Source organism: Epinephelus moara, chromosome 13 (assembly GCF_006386435.1).
Source record: "Epinephelus moara isolate mb chromosome 13, YSFRI_EMoa_1.0, whole genome shotgun sequence".
NCBI lineage: Eukaryota > Metazoa > Chordata > Actinopteri > Perciformes > Serranidae > Epinephelus > Epinephelus moara.
In genome coordinates this window covers 6,141,945-6,159,979 of record NC_065518.1, presented here as the reverse complement: position 1 = coordinate 6,159,979, position 18,035 = coordinate 6,141,945, and the positions used below count along the sequence as shown (strand labels likewise).

Here is an 18,035-nt window from a genome sequence, read left to right as displayed (position 1 = left end):
GATACAGCAAGAGGCTAATCTACAAGTTAGCTCCGCTGGTAGCGCTCTGGATATGTCACCCCGTGTATTGTTCTGATTGGTCGTAGTGTTATCCAATTGCATGCAGTGATATTTACAAATGCATGCTTGGTGCCGCCCATCGAGTTGGGCCATTTACATTACTCATAGCCAGACCCTAAATCTGTCTAGATTTGGGTCTAGATTTCCAGGGTAATTTGGAGGCGGTTTGAAATGCAATTCCAAACATATTTCTACAGATGCATCTCAGTCAAAACACTGGCCGCTCAAACCTAATTTTAAAAGTATCTTTCACATCACTTGCAATGCGACACATTGATGATGTCAAGCCCAGAGTGATGGAATTGCTGAGCAGAATCTGTGCTGCTACTTGCAGAGCGCTTTGGAGGGCAACATGGAGAACAACAGTCCACTGACCGACACCAAAATAAAATGTCTGCTGGTACTTTCAGGGAGCAGGCCCAAGCTGGAAAGGACCTACCCGAACGAGACTGTTTATCAAAAGATCGCTCACGCCATGGAAGAAAGGGGCGGTCCATCACCAGTGAAGGCACATAGTTACCGACACCTTCACCATTACCACACAGACAGGTTAGTGATGTCTGGACACAGAAGTCTGATCTGATCACTTGGAAATAATGCGGACTGTCTATCTTAAAGATCTGATCTGAGAAACAAATCTGATTTGCCTGCAATGTGAACATAACTATAGTGTCACAGCGATTCCCTGGCCTCATGTTACTAAAATGATTCCAATTAGTTCCTTGCAGTGAGGAAACAGATTTTAAATTTGGAAAGAAAAAAAAGGGGGGCACTGGTCTTTGATTAGTACTCGGTAGGTGAGGTATTTTAATTGGTACCAAAAGAGAAAATGTTGGAGCAGTGCTTTGCTACTTCAGGCAGCAATTGGTTTCTGTTCATTTCTGTACAGCATGGAAATAAATTAAATTTGTGTGGTAGTTGAACTTGGCCTCACATTTTTAAAATACAACGCAACCATAGGCACTCCAGGTCAATGCTGTCAACTACCACTACTATTTTACTTCCAGCATGTTCTCCATCTCTCACTAATATCGTCGAAAACGCCATATTGACATAGCCCACAGCATGACAACTGTGGTCAAGGGGGGTGGGGCATATTGAAGGGTTAATGTGAAACAAGATTGTGAGATTATGAAATGGAGGGAAAAATGCATGAAACAATCTCTAATTATACCAGACACATTTGAAAATGGTCATTCAGTTCATGTAGTCATCCGTTAGGGAGCTGAGATGTGCACAGACACTGTGTAAGGTCCTTCATAAATCTTTGGAGGGAGATGATGAATCGTTACGCAGATTATGTGACTCAAACATTTATCTTAGTCAAACTGAGGAGGCTAATGAACAGAGCACACTGACGCCACCATGTCTGAGTCTTACTGTAACAGACTGATGTGACCCTAACCAGAGCTATATTAGATTTAACTTCATATCAAGTGCACTTCTTTATTAAACTCTAAATTTTCTACATCTCTTCTCCGGTTCGTTTTTAAATTGTTTGCAGTGTCTTCCTTCTTCCTTGATCTCACCTCCCCCCCGTCTCAGCTCACCACTCCCGACACACTCTCACTAACACTTTCTGTGTTTCTTCCTCACTTAAAATCCACTGTTTTTTCCCCCTCGCAGCAGACCGGCTTAGCACTCCCCCAAATCCCTTCTGCAGTGTCAGGAGCAGACAGGGGGAGGCTAAACGTTCAGGTCTTCAGGGAAACGGGGGGCAGGAGGCAAGGGCAGAAACAGAATATGACCACATCACTCTGACAGATCAATGAAGGGCTGTGTACCGCACACTACTGCTGACTCATACTGTAGGGGGGGCGAGGAGGGGGGGGGGTGAAGGAGAAGGAGAGGAAGTATGAGAGCGAGTGGGAGGAAGACTGCGAAGGACAAAGGGCGGTGGTGGAGGTTAGAGGAGAGTACGGCAGAAAAAGTATGAATGGATGAGGCCATGCTTGAAGACAGCTATGAGGGAGGTGAATCTATAAACATCTGTCACAGAGACAGATGTGGACAGTTTACAGAGGGGGAGGAAGATCGAGGAAGATGCCCTCATGCTCACTGTGGGCCGTAAAGACCTAAATAAATCATCAAGGGCGGCAGCAATGAATTATCCATTGATTTAATTATTGCTTCATCTAGTTATTGCCCACATGAATGTAAAGGGTCATGAAATTGTTACTGGCGCAAGAAAAACATAAAATGATTTTGTTTATTTTTTACTCTTCTTGGCTTTGAAAATGGCAATTAGAGCTGCAGTGATTACTTGATTACTGTCAACTATAAAATTAATCACCAACTCAATCAGTTTGAGTGTTTTCTAAGTAAAGTCAAAACTCTTTAATTCTGCATCTGAAATGTGAATATTTTCTGGTTTCTTATCTCCTTTATGACAGTAAACTGAAAGACTTTGGGTTGTGAACAAGACATGACATTTGAGGATGTCGTTTTGGGCACTGATCAACATTTTTCTAGAATTTTCGGACATTTTACAGACCAACAGTTTATTAATAAACTGAGGAAATAATTGACCGATTAATTGACAATGGCAATAACTGTTGGTTGCAGCCCTAAATGGCAACGTGTTTGTTGGTGCGTTGGTCTGACCGTCCGCTAATGTGGTCCTAACTGAAACATCTCAACAACTATTGGATGGAGTACATTGAAATTTTGCATTCATGCACCCCACAGGATGAATTCTAATAACTTTGATGATGCTCTGACTTTTTATTCAGCAGCAACTTCAGGTCAAAATTTCAGTTTGGTTTACCAACGACATTCCCATCAGCCCCGGCTGTACTTTCCGTTTAAGCCCCGTTTCCATCAAACACTTTCAGTATGGTACCTTTGGAACCAACCAACAGTAACGCTTCAGACATGGTACCTAGACCCTCGTGTTTCCACAGTGAACAGTCCTCTTAAATGTGGGCGGGGTTGTTGTCACTCACTGCTCCGTCCAGCACTCACTGTATTTCCTCCTTTATCAGTCTGCACCTGGTTTATCGTCCACAGAACGAGGCTGCAAGCCGACATTTTCAGAACAAAATAAAACTGCAGTGAGAGTCTCTCTCCATGGGATATTTAAAAAAAGCAGGTTTGTGCATTTAGTCCTTCTCAGGCAAGCTCAGGGGTTTAGTGTTGCTGGAGCCCACAGGAACGACGCTCCACCAAGTGAGGATTAGAATATATGCAGTTCACATAACCAGGTCAAAATGAATATATATAAACGTTCAATGATCCCCATTACTAAAAGTGTGTGTCATATAAAAACTAAAGTGATGGTCAAAGTTGTCACAGTGAAATTTAAGGTGTGTTGATGGATTCACGTCTTCACCTCATGCATCGAGTAACATTACAAGTTAACGTTCCACCTTAAAAGTTGCCGGCAGTCGGCCCAGTGAATGAAGTTATTTTTTCTCAGACTCCAGCTGCTGTGAGAGGCAGCAAAACATCCTTTCATTTTATAGCCACAGTTTACTAATAAAACTCTCCACAGTATGAACAGTGGTTACATGAGCCAGACACAACTCAGCCCTGAGCAGAGTGACCGTCCTCTACTGACCAATCAGACTGCAGTGTTCACAGCTCCACCTTTTAGCACCAGATCTGTGTGCTAGGTACCCCAACAGAGGGGGGACCAAACATGGGGACGGTACGGAACGGTTCCATTGGTACCATCCACAACTTTTTACAGTGGAAAGTACCAGACTGTTTTTGGGAAACAGGGTTTTAGTGCCTCTTAACAAAAGTTATCATGCTAACATGCTAAACTAAGATGGTGAACATGGTAAACATGATTATACCTGCTAAACATCAACATGTCATTATTGTCAAGGCGCTCATGTTAGCATGCTGACGTTAGCATTTAGCTCAGAGCACCACTATACAACCTCACAGAGCTGCTGACGTGGCTGCAGACTCTGTTGTAAAAGATAGGAGTAAAAATGTAAGTATAGATAAACAGAATCTATGTATGTAGTATATGCTGTGTGGATATGTACACATCTAATATTACCACTGAGCCTCATTCACGCCCCCCTCACACCCACAAGACACACACCTACACACATCCATCTGCCTATACCGTCACTGCTGATCTCCTTTTTCTGTTTCTTTCGTCTGTCTGTTTTACCTTGTGTCAACTGCATACCTAATAATTTGACTTGTGCTGTATTTGCTTTTTGTTTCTTGTAATTAGTTTTCGTCTCCTTTGTTTTTATCGTTTGTCTTTTATGTAATCTCTTTTGGCTTTTGGCTGTCTATGTGTCCCTGTGCCTGTCTTGTCTTTCCTTGTTCTGCAGTCACTTCATTGCACAAAGACAAAAGAAGTAGAAGAATGATGTTCACTGTGAACAACTCTGTCACACAACCTGTAACGAGGAGTTGCACGTACACGGCTTTGTATTAAAGGAATACTTCACCCCCCAAATGACCACTTGAATGTCAGTTACTTAACCCATGTTGCCTCATATATGTCTGTCTGTTTGGGAAGTACTGAGCATAAGACTGGATAAATGAGACTTGGATTTTACTGCACGAGTTGTGTGAGAGTTTGTTAAGAGACATTTTGGTATATGACTTCAAACCAACAAGAATTTTCTCCATATTTGGATTCTTCATGCACTATGAAGGCATGCCAGAAAAACAAAGCTTTCTTCACAAATTCAACGTAACACAGGGTGAATAACTGAAAAACAAATGATCATTTGGAGGGTTAAAGTGTTCCTATAAGTGGTCGAACAAGACAAAAAATGTGAGGAACCTCTGCATTATTCTGTTATTTATTTATTTTTTATGTAGTCTATAAATCCCAGAATCCAAGGCGTTCAGTCCGACGAAGAAAACACTAAGATATTTCACTTTCAATGATACAAAAATACAGAAAAGCAGCAAATTTTCACGTCTGAAAAAAGCTGGAAAAGCTGAGTTAAGTTTGTTGTAGCTGCTGCAGGAATGTGATCTCCATGATGGGCATAGTTGTGAAGGTCCGCTCTCACAAACACAGTCACAGGGCTAGCCGTTAGCATCACATGGCTAACATTACCTAATGGTTATAAGTAGGTTTAAGGACAGAGTCAAACCATTTATTTTTTTGCTGAGTGAAGGACTTACATGATTAATAATTTATCCGTATCACTGCTGGTCAGTTCTCTGCCACGTGCTGAAAGCTGTCATGTCTGCTCAGCTTACATGTTCTTTAACAGGATTCACTCACTTAAGTCAAAATTGTGCCGCTGTTATAGTGTTTTATTTTGACAGTTTTAGCGCAACTGCTTGTGATTAAAGCCCATTTAACATTTTAGAATTTCTTGTTAAATAAAAAAAGGTTTACAGAAAGTATTGTTTATATTTCTTAAAGTAAGATACTGGGGAAAACTGTATTAGAAGTCAGAAGGTTTTGTATTGCCACCAATAACGACAAAAAAATACATATTAATTGATTTCTAACCCTTATTAAAATGGTTGTCGATAAAGTTTCATGCCATTGATTAATCAATTAACCATTTCAGCAGTAAAAACATCAATCTACTTGATGCAGCAAAATGCACACAGAGGACAGCATGCTTAATAAAATCTGTCAATGAGTCCCATCTCACACACGCATACACACACACACACACGCACGCACAATCAATCGACTGCACACTGCACAGGGTTTTTCATTAGTCACCGAGGACCCTGACAGCAGTGGAAGCAGAGCAGTCGGTGGAGCCTGAACCAAGCTGTTGCTACAGAAACAATCCACAGTGCTTTTCTAAGAAACCAATTTCAACTGCTTACACAACACAGAAACTACAAAGACGCTAAGACAGAGGAGATTACGTGATCCAGGGATTTACAAGTGTCGGTCACGGGGCAACTTTGTCATTAGGTCGAGAGTGAAACGCACACAAAGAGGAGGAGAGACAGCGTGCTGTACACAACACACTTTACACAACGTTGACACATCTAACGTCACACTGACCTGTCACAACATCCCGCTCATCTGTCTTATATGTGACAAGGACTTTTCTGCATCAGCATGAAGCTTTGTTGCATTTGATGGAGCGGAATCTTTAAACTGTATCGTACCACCTGTGAGAATTGAGGATGTGGATGAATAATTCAACACTGAGCTATTTTTACACTCAGATCTCAGCAGGAAAGGTGTGAAGCAGAGTGGAAGTGTGTGCTGGAGAAATAAGCTGCTAGAAATGCTGGCAAACAATAAGGAGAAATAAAAATGAGAAAATAAAATGCATTCAAAGGTATCACACTTTCAGCTCTGGTCGTCATCTGAGAGTCACTACATGAGTCCACTACAGCAGTGCGGGGTTAAACCTCTTTCTCAAAGGCTCAGCAGGTCAAGTAGAGAAATGCATTTTCCCTGTTTGTCCTCTGAATGAAACTGCAAATGTTTGTGCTCTCTCACAGGAGGCTGTTCCTTGACTTGGCATAAACTTTTTAAGGGGTTGACCCCAGGTCTACTTGTCTTTTTGGAGCATCTGAAACAGCAGCTATTCCTCGCAGTGTTTAAAATTGAACACAAACTATATAATATAGAGGAAAAGATGTGATTGTGGGAAGCTTCTATCTGCCAGAGGAAGGTAGCATACTTTCTCCAAATACTTTTATTGTGATATGATGTTTGTCTTGAAAAGTTACTCACTGTAGCTCAGGACTTAAGATTAATAAGCTCTGCGCAGAACAACTCAGAGCGGAAAAGCGCTCCACGTTATATCTTTTTATGTGATCTTTTTTCCCATTGTTTAATCGGATGATTTGAAAGACAGGCCCTCTGAGGTGGTCTGCACTACAGTTTCACTTCAGGAACCAGTTCAAACAATTTACAAAAGTGATGACAAAGAAACAAAGGAGACGGTCAAGAGACATTTCCAATTATTTTGGTGAACTTCCCTCTTATTTTTGTAAAATTATCCACCAATGAACATTCTGTAATCATTGCCTCAGATTCCACAACTTATATTTGGTGTTACTAATGCCTTAAACTGAAAACACACCATCACGGCGCAGCTCGTCAACAGACAAGTTATTACAACTTTTACTGAAAGATCCGCACTTCCTCCACCTATGCATTAGCTTAAAATCATGCGTGGACAGCCCCTGATTACAGCACCTGCTTGGTGTTGGATGTTAGCTGCTGCTGCTGTGTTAGCTTGTGCTAACTGGGCAGACATTGAACTGATTGGAAGGGAAGTGGCTCCAGAGATGGCGATGACAGAAAGTTTGCTGATCCAGCAGGGAGTCGGGACGATCCAGGATCAGTCCTCTGGTGCAAAAAGGGTCAAATGCAGTAGTGTACGTATCAACAAACCAGAGCCAACCAGAGCTGTACCCACTCTTAGCCAAATGCACTCAAGTTTTAAGGGGTATTAGTGTAAGTGTTTTGGTGTATTGTGCTATGTGTACTTAAGTATATGCATTGTGGTATGTCTATTGTAGTTGATGTATTGTGGGATATGTACTGTGGTATGTGTATTATAGTGTGTGGATTGTGTACTTTACTGTATGTTCCATGTGTATAGTGTACAGTGGTTTTATGATGTTTTAAACTGTATATTTTTAATAACATTGTAGGTCTACACTAGCCTGGAAATCCAGACTCAAATCTAGAAAGATTTTGAGTCTGGCCCTCACCGATACACCCTTCCTACCCAAGGGGCGGCACTAACTGAGGCATATTAAACGCCGCCGCACGCAATTGGATAGCACGATGGCCAATCAGAGCAAAAACAAGGTCACGAATTCATTGCAGTTAGCCCCATTGGTTTGCCACCCAGTGGGGCTAACTGATATATTATGCAGTATCCCGTCGGCAAAACGGCAAAAACTTCCCTCCTGGAAGCGAAGGCTTCTAGGGCAGTCTTCTGTTCCTCTCTCAAGGAAAAGATAAGTGTAGTTGGCTTAGTGTGTCTTCCAAAGCTAAATTGAATGGACGCGGTCCTTCAGCAGCTGCCATCTTGGCTGTTTACTTTTCGACTTGTCTTCATCATGTTACGCCCGCCCAGAACCCGCCTCTGTCAGACAGACTGATCTGATTGGTTTGATAGGCAATTCAGCGGGCTCTGCTCGTCGGGGCCAGATCCCCGTGCAGTGCAAATTCGAATTTGCTGGGGGCGGAGCATCTGGATTTCCAGGTTAGGTCTACACGTAAAAGCCCAACAAGTATACAAGAGCTGAATATTAGCACTAGCTATGAACTGTTTGTGCAACACATCAGTTCTATACTCTGCACTGGAGCTATGTTAAATTGCATTGTCCCTATACGATAAAAAATAAAAAAATAAATCAAGTACTGACACCCAGCCCTATTGACAGTAACTTAACAGTGACAAAGTAGAAGCAACTATTATAAATAACGAGTGAATCTCGGTGCAAAAGCGTGGTGGGTACAGCTTGACTCTGTTGGTGTAATGATAAAACTACTTGTATCATTGGAAACAAAACTTGTCTCTGATATAAACCTTTTTCAAACAGGCTTAAATTCTCTCACTATTTGAGAATTTATGGTAATCAATAGAGGGTGGAACATATAGTTAGGGCTTCTGGATCGCCCGAATGTCTCATTGATTTTGCAGTTGTGCGTGTGACAGATGCAGAGTGTCTGCTCTGCTATCCTGGCAGCGGACGGTGGGAGTGCTGCAGTCGCTGCTGTGTGGGGTGCACGTTAACACACACACACGCGCGCACAGGAGACAGAGAGAAAGGGGGGTGGCTCTGTCTCATCTAAATATAGGCCTCAACAGCAGCACAGCCTTAAATATTTCATTGCCTCCTCTCCAGAAATGAAGGAGGGGGTGAGCCAGGGGAGGAGGAAGGAGAGATTGGGAGAGAGGCAGAGAGAGATGAGGAAGTGGAGGGGGGGGCGCAAGGGGTTCATGAGACTGAGATCAGTACAAAGGGGGCAAGGGGTTCATGAGACTGAGATCAGTACAAAGGGGATATAGTCAAAAATAGGAAGCAGAAAAAAGGCATGAAAGAGGGAGAGGGGGAAAAGGAAGGATGAAGGGAGGATGGAGGCTGAAGGCATGGGAATCTAATCCCCCCCTCCTCCCTTTTATGCAAAATAAGAATGAAGTATTTCTGAATTTCTCAAGACAACTGGTGCGTCATGGCCGATAAGAGGGTTATCTTCTTATGTATGCGTTGCCGAAATCTCTGAATCACTTTACTTTGAGGCAACTTGGTGTGATATTGATAACTTTCTGCTTAAAAAAAAAAAAACGAAATATGCCAGCTCTGACACTATCTCCAAACTAAAACCACTCCAGTCTTCAGCACAAAATCAGAACTCATAATAACATGAAAAAACAGATTAATGCCAAACAGATTTGGAAACTGTCAAAAACAAATCGCGCCTCACTGAAACTCAAGTATCCCGACGCAGCTATGACAAAACGAGGGTTTATTCCCAGTGGTGGTGTCATTCTGCTTTGGCCTCGCTGTCACTTTGAGGAGGATAAAGTGTTGCTCTGTTGCTGCTGTAAGCTGCCCTTCTCCCTGCTCGCTATTGTGCATATTGTGCATATTGTGCACTGTGCAGCATGTTGAAGGAGAGATAAAGGTTAAAGCCACATCTACAGGGAGCTGCAGCGCTGGGACACTGCATGCAGAAGATCACACGGGTGCGGGTACACAAACGCGAGCGCAGTCGCATGCAGGCTGCCTCTCAGGAATTCCACCCTATGCAGACACGCACATGCACGTTATTGCAGCCAGAAACACACACACGCACACACATTTGCCGGTGTGCTCTTTGTTCTGTCAGTGTTGTACAGTGATGGATGAGTCGGTATGCGAAGCACATGGAGGGTCATTACAGGAGGCCCAGCGGAGGCCTTTCTCAGCCCGACACCTACGGAGAAATGGGCTCCACAATGGAATAAGATACCATCACAGAGCGGCAAGGATAGAGCAAATGCACTCCAGGCAACGCTGCGCACACACACATACACACACACATACCCACACACACACTAAGTTAAGCAGATTCAGGCACATCTGTCTGCATGCACAAACCCTGTCTGTCTCTCTCCCTCCCTCTCTCACACACACAAAGCGAGACGAGCATGATCGCACGAATCAATACATGTGCCAGACTATTGTGGAGGAGTCAATTCAATAATCAGTGAAATGAGAGATGTCAGCGATCTGAAAGCATGCTTCATCAAAACAGCAATCACAGCAGCAGAAGTATAGAGCCATCAAAATGTTTGAAAACAAATTAATTCTTGTTTTTGACGCTTTGATCGGATTTTACAGCATGTTTTGGTAAAATATTCCACGGCTCAATCAGGGAGTTTTAAATTTACAGAGCTGAGGTGTGGACATTTTGTTCTTTAAGGGATGTTTTGTGTGGATTTGGGTTTGCAGTTCTTGGAGCCAAGAAATCTATAGTTTGACAAATATATGTAGAAACTGAAATATCCCTCAATGACTATTGTTTGGGTTATGATTATGTTACATTCATGCTCCCCAGAGGAAGAACCCAAATGAATTTTTTGAGACTTTTTAACGCCGACGTGTGAAGTAAAGCCTCACAGAGCCTTTCACAGGCCCTAATGCATCAGGGGTGATTTTTTCTTGTGATTAATTCGCACGTCAGTTTATTTTTTTGAGGTGCTGATTTTGTCACGAGTTCCTTCACAAAGAACACAAATATTATGTGATTCAAAAGCAATTTTGTTTGCGTAACAAGGTTGATTTTTTTAAGCTGTTGTGCCATGAATCAACAAATCACATTGTGCCTAAAACACCAACAAAGAGGCTGAAGTTTGAACCACAATGGAAAACCTTACTACTCCTTTCAATGTTTCCAAGGGCACACCAGATCCACTCCATTGATTCTTACATTTCATAATAAAAGCCCTGGACATATTCACTGCGTAACTGTTCACCAGAGGGAGCACAAGTTCACAGCAGTTTGCTTCAAGAAAATTCAATAAAATAGCTTTATGTATCTGAGGTTATACAACAGCTTACCTCAGACAGACTGCTGGACGCTGCTCTGGGTTAACAGGATTGTTGATAGTTGTTGCAAATTCACAATGCTGAAGGTGAATCTATTCACATCAAAACTTTTTTTCAACAAGTGTTGAAGCTGTAGCAAATTCTCATCACTGCCTGTGTGAACAGTTCATATTTTGCATTTTTGTGTTATTAAACCCTCCTAACGGTCTTTAGTCTTGTTAATAAAACAGTATATTTAAAGGACACCAATCTACATTAGAAGTAATTAAAGTTAGCTTTGAAAACCACATTGTGGGAAAAAAACCCCATTTAACTTATATTTCACAAAATTTCGACAATTTCCTCAGCTACTTACAACAAACTGTACTCAGAGCATCTAGCAGTCATTACAGAGAAACTGCAGCTTCAGACACTTCAGCACTGGCTTTAGTATTCAACTGTGGTAGTTTCTGCTTGGTACAAACACATTTCCCACTCACAACAGACCAGACAGAATCACTCATTTATAAGGTCTAAATGAAACTGTGTATGGCCCAAAGAACAAACCAGTAAATGGAATAGGAGTGAGGAAATCCCAACAACAGGTACATCTAATTATTTTTAACAGTACAGCCGGATTTAATGACAAATCGATATCAATTATTCAGATAAAGTGCACTGGGCTTAAGTGAGAACAAAAGGTTGGACAGGGACAAGAAGTTTTTCCTCCATGCAGTCAATATAAGAAAGAATCTGTGTGATAGAAACAGGCCGCTTCAGTCGACAAACATGACCCTGAAGGACTAATGTAGGAATTAGAGTTCTCTACAGCACATCAGATAGGCCCAAAGCTTTAACATGTCTCCTGATGTTTAATATTGTGGGGATTTTCTGACATTTCAAGAGTATTTTGTTTTCTTTTTCCCCTGTTTCTGTGTGTGTTTGTGTGTATACGCCACTGTTAGCTCAGTCATCCTCTCCTGGGATTAAAACACAGGATGAAAGTGGAATGAATGAAATCACTTTATTCACACACACTACTATTTTAGATCATTTTTGGAAGGTCTCCTGCTGATGTGCACTTAACCGTGCGTATACTGCTTGTACTCATAGGAAAACAACACTCGTTGACATCGGCAAAATATTGTGATGCAACACATTAAAAGCATGTGACAGCATCTTACGTTAATACATGACAGAACTAGAACTCCTTGAACTCCTTGCTAACGGTTCAAGTCAAGTTTCTCTTACAGTTTACACCGTACATACTACAGTCTGTGAAAATATGGAACATGGATTTTGTCATTATAAATGTAAATTCTTGAGTTATGGCCAAAAACATATTTGGTGAGGTCACTGTGACCTTGACCTTTGACCACCAAATTCTAATCAGTTCATTCTTGAATCCAAGTGGACGCTTGCGCCTAATTTGGGGAAACTCCCTCTAGGCCTTCTTCAGATATTGCGTTCACAAGAATGAGATATATGCAAGGTCACAGTGACCTCGATGTTTGGCCATCAAAATCCAATCAGTTCATTGTTGAGTCCCTCAAGCTGTTCTTGAGATATCGCAGTAACAAGAATGAGATAGATGCAAGGTCACAGTGACCTTGACCTTTGACCACAAAACTCTCATCAGTAGATTGTTGAGTCCAAGTGGACGTTTGTGCCAAATTTGAAAAAACTGCCTTAAGTGTTCTTGAGATATCACGCTAACAAGAATGAGACGCATCCAAGGTCACCGTTTCCTTGATCTTTGACCACCAAAATCTAATCAGTTCATCATTAAGTCCAAATGGATATTTGTGCCAAATTTAGAGAAATTCCCTCAAGGCGTTCTTGAGATATTGCGTTCATAAGAATAAGACGAATGCAAGGTCACAGTGATCTTTACCTTTGACCACCTAATTCTAATCAGTTCATTCTTGAATCCAAGTAAACGTTTGTGCTGAATTTGAGGAAACTCGCTCTAGGCCTTCTTCAGATATCCTGTTCACAAAAATGACATGAATGCAAGGTCACAGTGACCTTGATTTTTGACGACCAAAGTCTATCAATTCATTGTTGAGTCCAAGTAAATGTTTGTGTCAGATTTGAAGAAAGTCCATCAAGCTGTTCTTGAGATATCACTGTAACAAGAATGAGATAGATGCAAGGTCACAGTGACCTTGACCTTAAACCTTTGACCACCAAAATCCAATCAATTCATCTTTGCGTCCAAGTGGATGTTTGTGCCATTTTGTAACAAATTCCCTTAAGGCATTCTTGAGATACTGTGTTCACAAGAATGAGATGGAGATCGTAGAGACAGATATACATATGTAAGTGCACACAAAAAAACGAGAACATAATGCCTCCAGCCACAGCTATTGGCAGTGTGGAGGCAAAATGACCTTTTACTTGAACTAGAGGATCATTATCGCTCATAAAACTTACAAAAAAAGGGTGAAGTGAGGACGAGTCTGGTGTTCATGGAAGTGGGTGGGCGTATGATTCTCCTGATGCTCAGTGGAAAAGACAAGCTGCTTTTCTGCAGTCCACTAACCTCATCTGAACTGAAATAAAATAAATTCAGCTCGAGGATGAGATACTGAGATACAACTTCAAATCCACATTTCAGTATCCTATTCATGGGTTTCACCTTGTACTGATCAACACAACTATTATGATTAACAAAATACTTAAGTACCTGTATTAATGTGCATGTGGACAAATTCAATAGGTTGTTATCTGTGCTATTCTTCAAGGCCTTAAAGTGATAAAGGTGGATTTGCAGTGGATTATCTACATTAAATATGTAGTTTGTAGTTTTGGAGAGCTATATACAAAAAAGACAGTCCTGAAAAGAACCTCAGTGAATCAAAAGGCAGGAGAGAGCGACTGCAGGATTCAGGGATTTAATTCAAGGGTTTTATCTGCATGTATGTTTTCCTGTGGTTGGAATCAAAATGAATGCTGGCCTTCACAGGGTCCTATCCTGAGGAGCGCTGTGAGCTCAGATTAAATGAATATAAGAGTTCAAGCAAGGGCAGCTGTGGCTGTGCACTCTATCTGCCCCATAATCCTCCTGCCACAGGTCACATTGGCCACACATCTGGGCCAATACAATTGGATCTGACACAGAAATTCAGCTGAGAAGGTTATTTCAGCTTTACCAAAATGTGATTGTTATTTTAGGCTACGTCTTTGTCTGTAATACTGCTGGGGGTTAAACTAAATGAAATGGGGTTTACGTGGGGACAATATGCTGACCATCAACTGAAAGGGATTTTCTCTGCGCAGTAAATAGAAGAAATGCGGCGACCTTTACCTTCACCTCAGTGTCAGACAGAGGTCATTTCCATCAGCAAACTGCTGTTCACCTTTTTAAAGCATTTTATATGGAAGGAAAGGTGAAATTGTTTTTTTTTTTTAATGGACTATGTTAAAATGCCAAAAGTTTATCTCAAGATACATGTATAATGTCTTATGTGCAAGGTATTATCTTACACGATTTATGTGGGAAATACTGCAGCTAAAATATTGGTACAACACAAAATATCTAATAAAAAATATATTTGCAGCCAGGAAGACAATTGTAGCACAAAAATTGTTACAGATTGAACCTTCAATAAAGTTGGATAGATATTGTGACGAACGTTCAAAGTGTGGAGACTCTCTTTTCCCTAAATATATGGGCTCATAAATTCTGGCAATACTGGCAAAAACGAATTGTGTTTGTGAATTTAAGTTGAGCTGGCATGTAATTTTATCAGTACCATGTTTGTATGAGTGCATAGGTTACCTAATTAAGCCTGAAGCTTAATTAGGCTGTTCTGAAAGTGAGAAAGCCGTGCAGAATAAAGTGCTTAATGCACAATATAAAGGGGATTAAAAGTTCAAATGCAGCAGAAACAAAATGTTTTGCCTTCTCATTTAACAAACTACAAATGTCCACTGTAAAACATACTGGAACTGTGCAGTAGCTCCGGCAGGATTCTATTTCATATGCGCAAGAACCGCCCACTTGCAATGGTTCCAACATGTCCACAAACACAGTCTACTCAGGAGACGTTGATTAATGTTTTTTTTTTCACCAACGTTACTAACACACCACCACCATAAATCTCTGATTAGCCTAATGTATGCATTAATACCAGCTCACAGGCCGGGTTTACACAATCATTACTGCAGCTGTCACACAGTAGCAACAACATTCTGATTAATAGTGGGTGGGTTGCAGTGGCTGAAATAATACATCATTAATGTGGAAAAAATTAATGACAGTCTCTAAAATGTGAACATAGCAGAGAGCAGAGCAGAGCTGCTGTTTGCTGCTATGTGTCCCATTAAAGAAGTATTTCATCAATATAAGACACAAATACCAGAAAAAAAGCACTCTGGCATTCACTTTTGCTCATCAGGTATAAAAACTACAACTGCCAGAATGCACCGTGCTCCTGCTGGTGGGTGACTTAATGTGGATTGGTACATGTAAAACGCTAGCAGCTGGTGGGTAAACAGATCATCTTGGATTACAGTCAAATGGTAAGGGTAAAGCAAGTTTCTGAAATAGGCAATGCCATGACAGACTCTTGGTTTATATTCGATCAATGCTGCCTTGTTTTACAGTTTGATCAGCATTTTCACTGTACAGGAAACAGTATGGCACCCACTTCCTGTTTACAATCTCTTGCTATTATAGCTAAATATAGCACTAAAATGGGTTTCTAAGAACATTTTAGATAAATAGGCAGTGCAGTAAAAATATCTTGATTTATATTCCATCAAATTTTGGTCCGATTTTGGGGATGTCAGTCTCTTGATCTGCTTCTATACCCTTTGTGTCCACGGCGGCGCCAGCATGGGTGGCGAGCAGCGGAAGTACGGCCCCAAAAGCCAGCAAAGCTCCACCAAATGATGTAAAGACGTCATCTGGTGGAGTTTTGCCATGGGGGGGAGGAGGGATATCTAGGCACTGGTTAGATAGAGGGAAGTTTACCACAGTTCATCTATACACAGTACCCTCATTGTTTTGATACAAAGCTAGTTGAAAATCAGTGAAGTATCCCTTTAAGAGAAACGGATAGTGCCGCTGTCCATAGTAGGCCACTGACACCAACGGAAACCAACTTTTGTTCTCATGCGTAGAAGAGATAAACCTTGGTACGGGCCAACGAACGAACCAGTTGAAAATATGAAGGCACCTGTAGGTAAATGAGTAATTCAGCTTCTACAACCACTTGTTTCCCCCATCGCTTACCTCTTGAAGTGGCTAAGTAGGGTGCCAACCAGCTCCCCGATGCGGCTCTCATTGGCAGGCACCATGCCCTGCAGGCACACCACGAGATCCCTGCTGTCCTTGGTGTGGAACACAACCAGCTGGTCCTTCCCGGGGGACACGCTCACTCCCGTCACCTGGGACAGTGCGAGAGAGAGAGAGACAGAGAGGACACACAATTAAACACAGATAAACATGTACATAGAGCCTACAGAGAAACACAAACATGTGAAAAGGCACAAATGTGTGCTGAGAAACACGACACATAACCATCTGTACTGTGGATAAACACAAATACATCACATGTAGAGACACAGATGATCAGGCATATCAGGGAATATGAGTTGGCGCACCCCACAGGACGTGAATTCACTGGGGTTACTGCACCAGGCTACAACTCATCCTGTTTGACTTCCGCTAGAAGTAAAGAGAGGAGACCTGAGGAATCTGGAGTATTTACCAGATCTCCTGTGTCAGTAGGAGATGAAAAACCTTGATAAATAAAAGGTACTGCTCGTGCTATTTTTGTGTGGCTCGATGGATAAAGTGTTGGTAGTCATGCAGCAGCCAAGGGTTTTTTCGTCAGGTACAGCTCTAGTTTCCGAAATGGAAAGTTTTAACTTTTACTCAGGTTATTTATTTATGGGTGTAACTGTACTTTCACTTGAGTTTAGATGTTCAGTGCTCTGTCAACTATAGTCTTAAGACTGCTGTGATAGAAAACTGAACTTGCTGCAGAGCAAACACAGTCTACATCTTCCACACATCTGCAGCTCCATATTTCTTTTTTTCTTACTTTATGTTCCTAATAAAACTGCACAAAGCGATGCTGCCTCTCTCTGATTTGTAAAAGATGTGGTCGTCTTGTTTGAATAAACTTTACTGGAACTGTTAATGGCCAGAACCAATGGTATAAGTAAGGGATAATGTACAGTGAGTCATTATTGTGAAATAAACCCTGACACAAATTACCCTGTACATTATCTCGCCTACGTGGCTTCTAGAAATCACAAGATACTGATGTATCTTATTGCTCCCTCCAGAGTCTCTGATCAGAACTGAGTCTATAGTAACAGATGATACACAGAACATCAGCAAACTAACTGACCTTAATAACTGTCTTTACGACATCAAATCCTGGATGGCTGCAAACTATTTTATTTGGACTACGGCACTTGACCAGAATCATGTCTCCTCATTTTGGCCCTTTGGTCCCCTCTGTTGAATCTCATGCTAAAAATCTTGAGGTCATACTTGATTCTGAGGTTTGACAGACAAATCAATCAAGCAGTAAAATTAAGTTTCATGCAGTTGCTCATAATCTCTAGACTTAGATCAATTCTCTGTATTTCTGACCTGGAGAAAGTCATCCACGTCTTCATATCCTCCCGCCTCGACTATTGCAATTCATTATATTTTGGTATTTCTCAGTCTTGCTTATCCCGTCTTCAACTCGTCCAAAATGCAGCAGCAAGAGTTTTAACAAGGTCAAAAAGAGAAATTTCCGTAATTCTACCAGAGATGGGAGTGGTAACTCACTTTGCGCCCTGGCGTCACCTCCCTGTCGGCATGTGTGTGCTACGTTGCTTCCTGTATGTGTTACGTTTAGCTGAAGGATAATCTTACTATATAATGACGAAAACTCTGTGTGTCTATTCCACGTTTTTCTCCTCACTGACTTGGTCAATCCATGTGAAATTTGGCACAGTGGTAGAGGGTCATGGGAGGATGCAAAAGAAGCAATATTACATCAATTGGCCAAAGGGGG

At 41.5% G+C, this 18,035-nt stretch overlaps 1 protein-coding gene across 3 annotated transcripts in view; it reads right to left on the bottom strand.

The window, feature by feature from the left end:
- The window catches only part of myo1d (myosin 1D), a 192,682-nt gene that overhangs the window by 29,457 nt on the left and 145,190 nt on the right, over positions 1-18,035 (bottom strand). For all 3 annotated transcript variants that reach the window (XM_050060963.1, XM_050060964.1, XM_050060961.1), the window contains one exon: positions 16,250-16,404. In XM_050060963.1, the coding sequence (XP_049916920.1) occupies positions 16,250-16,404 (155 nt within the window). The remainder of the gene's footprint in view (positions 1-16,249; positions 16,405-18,035) is intronic.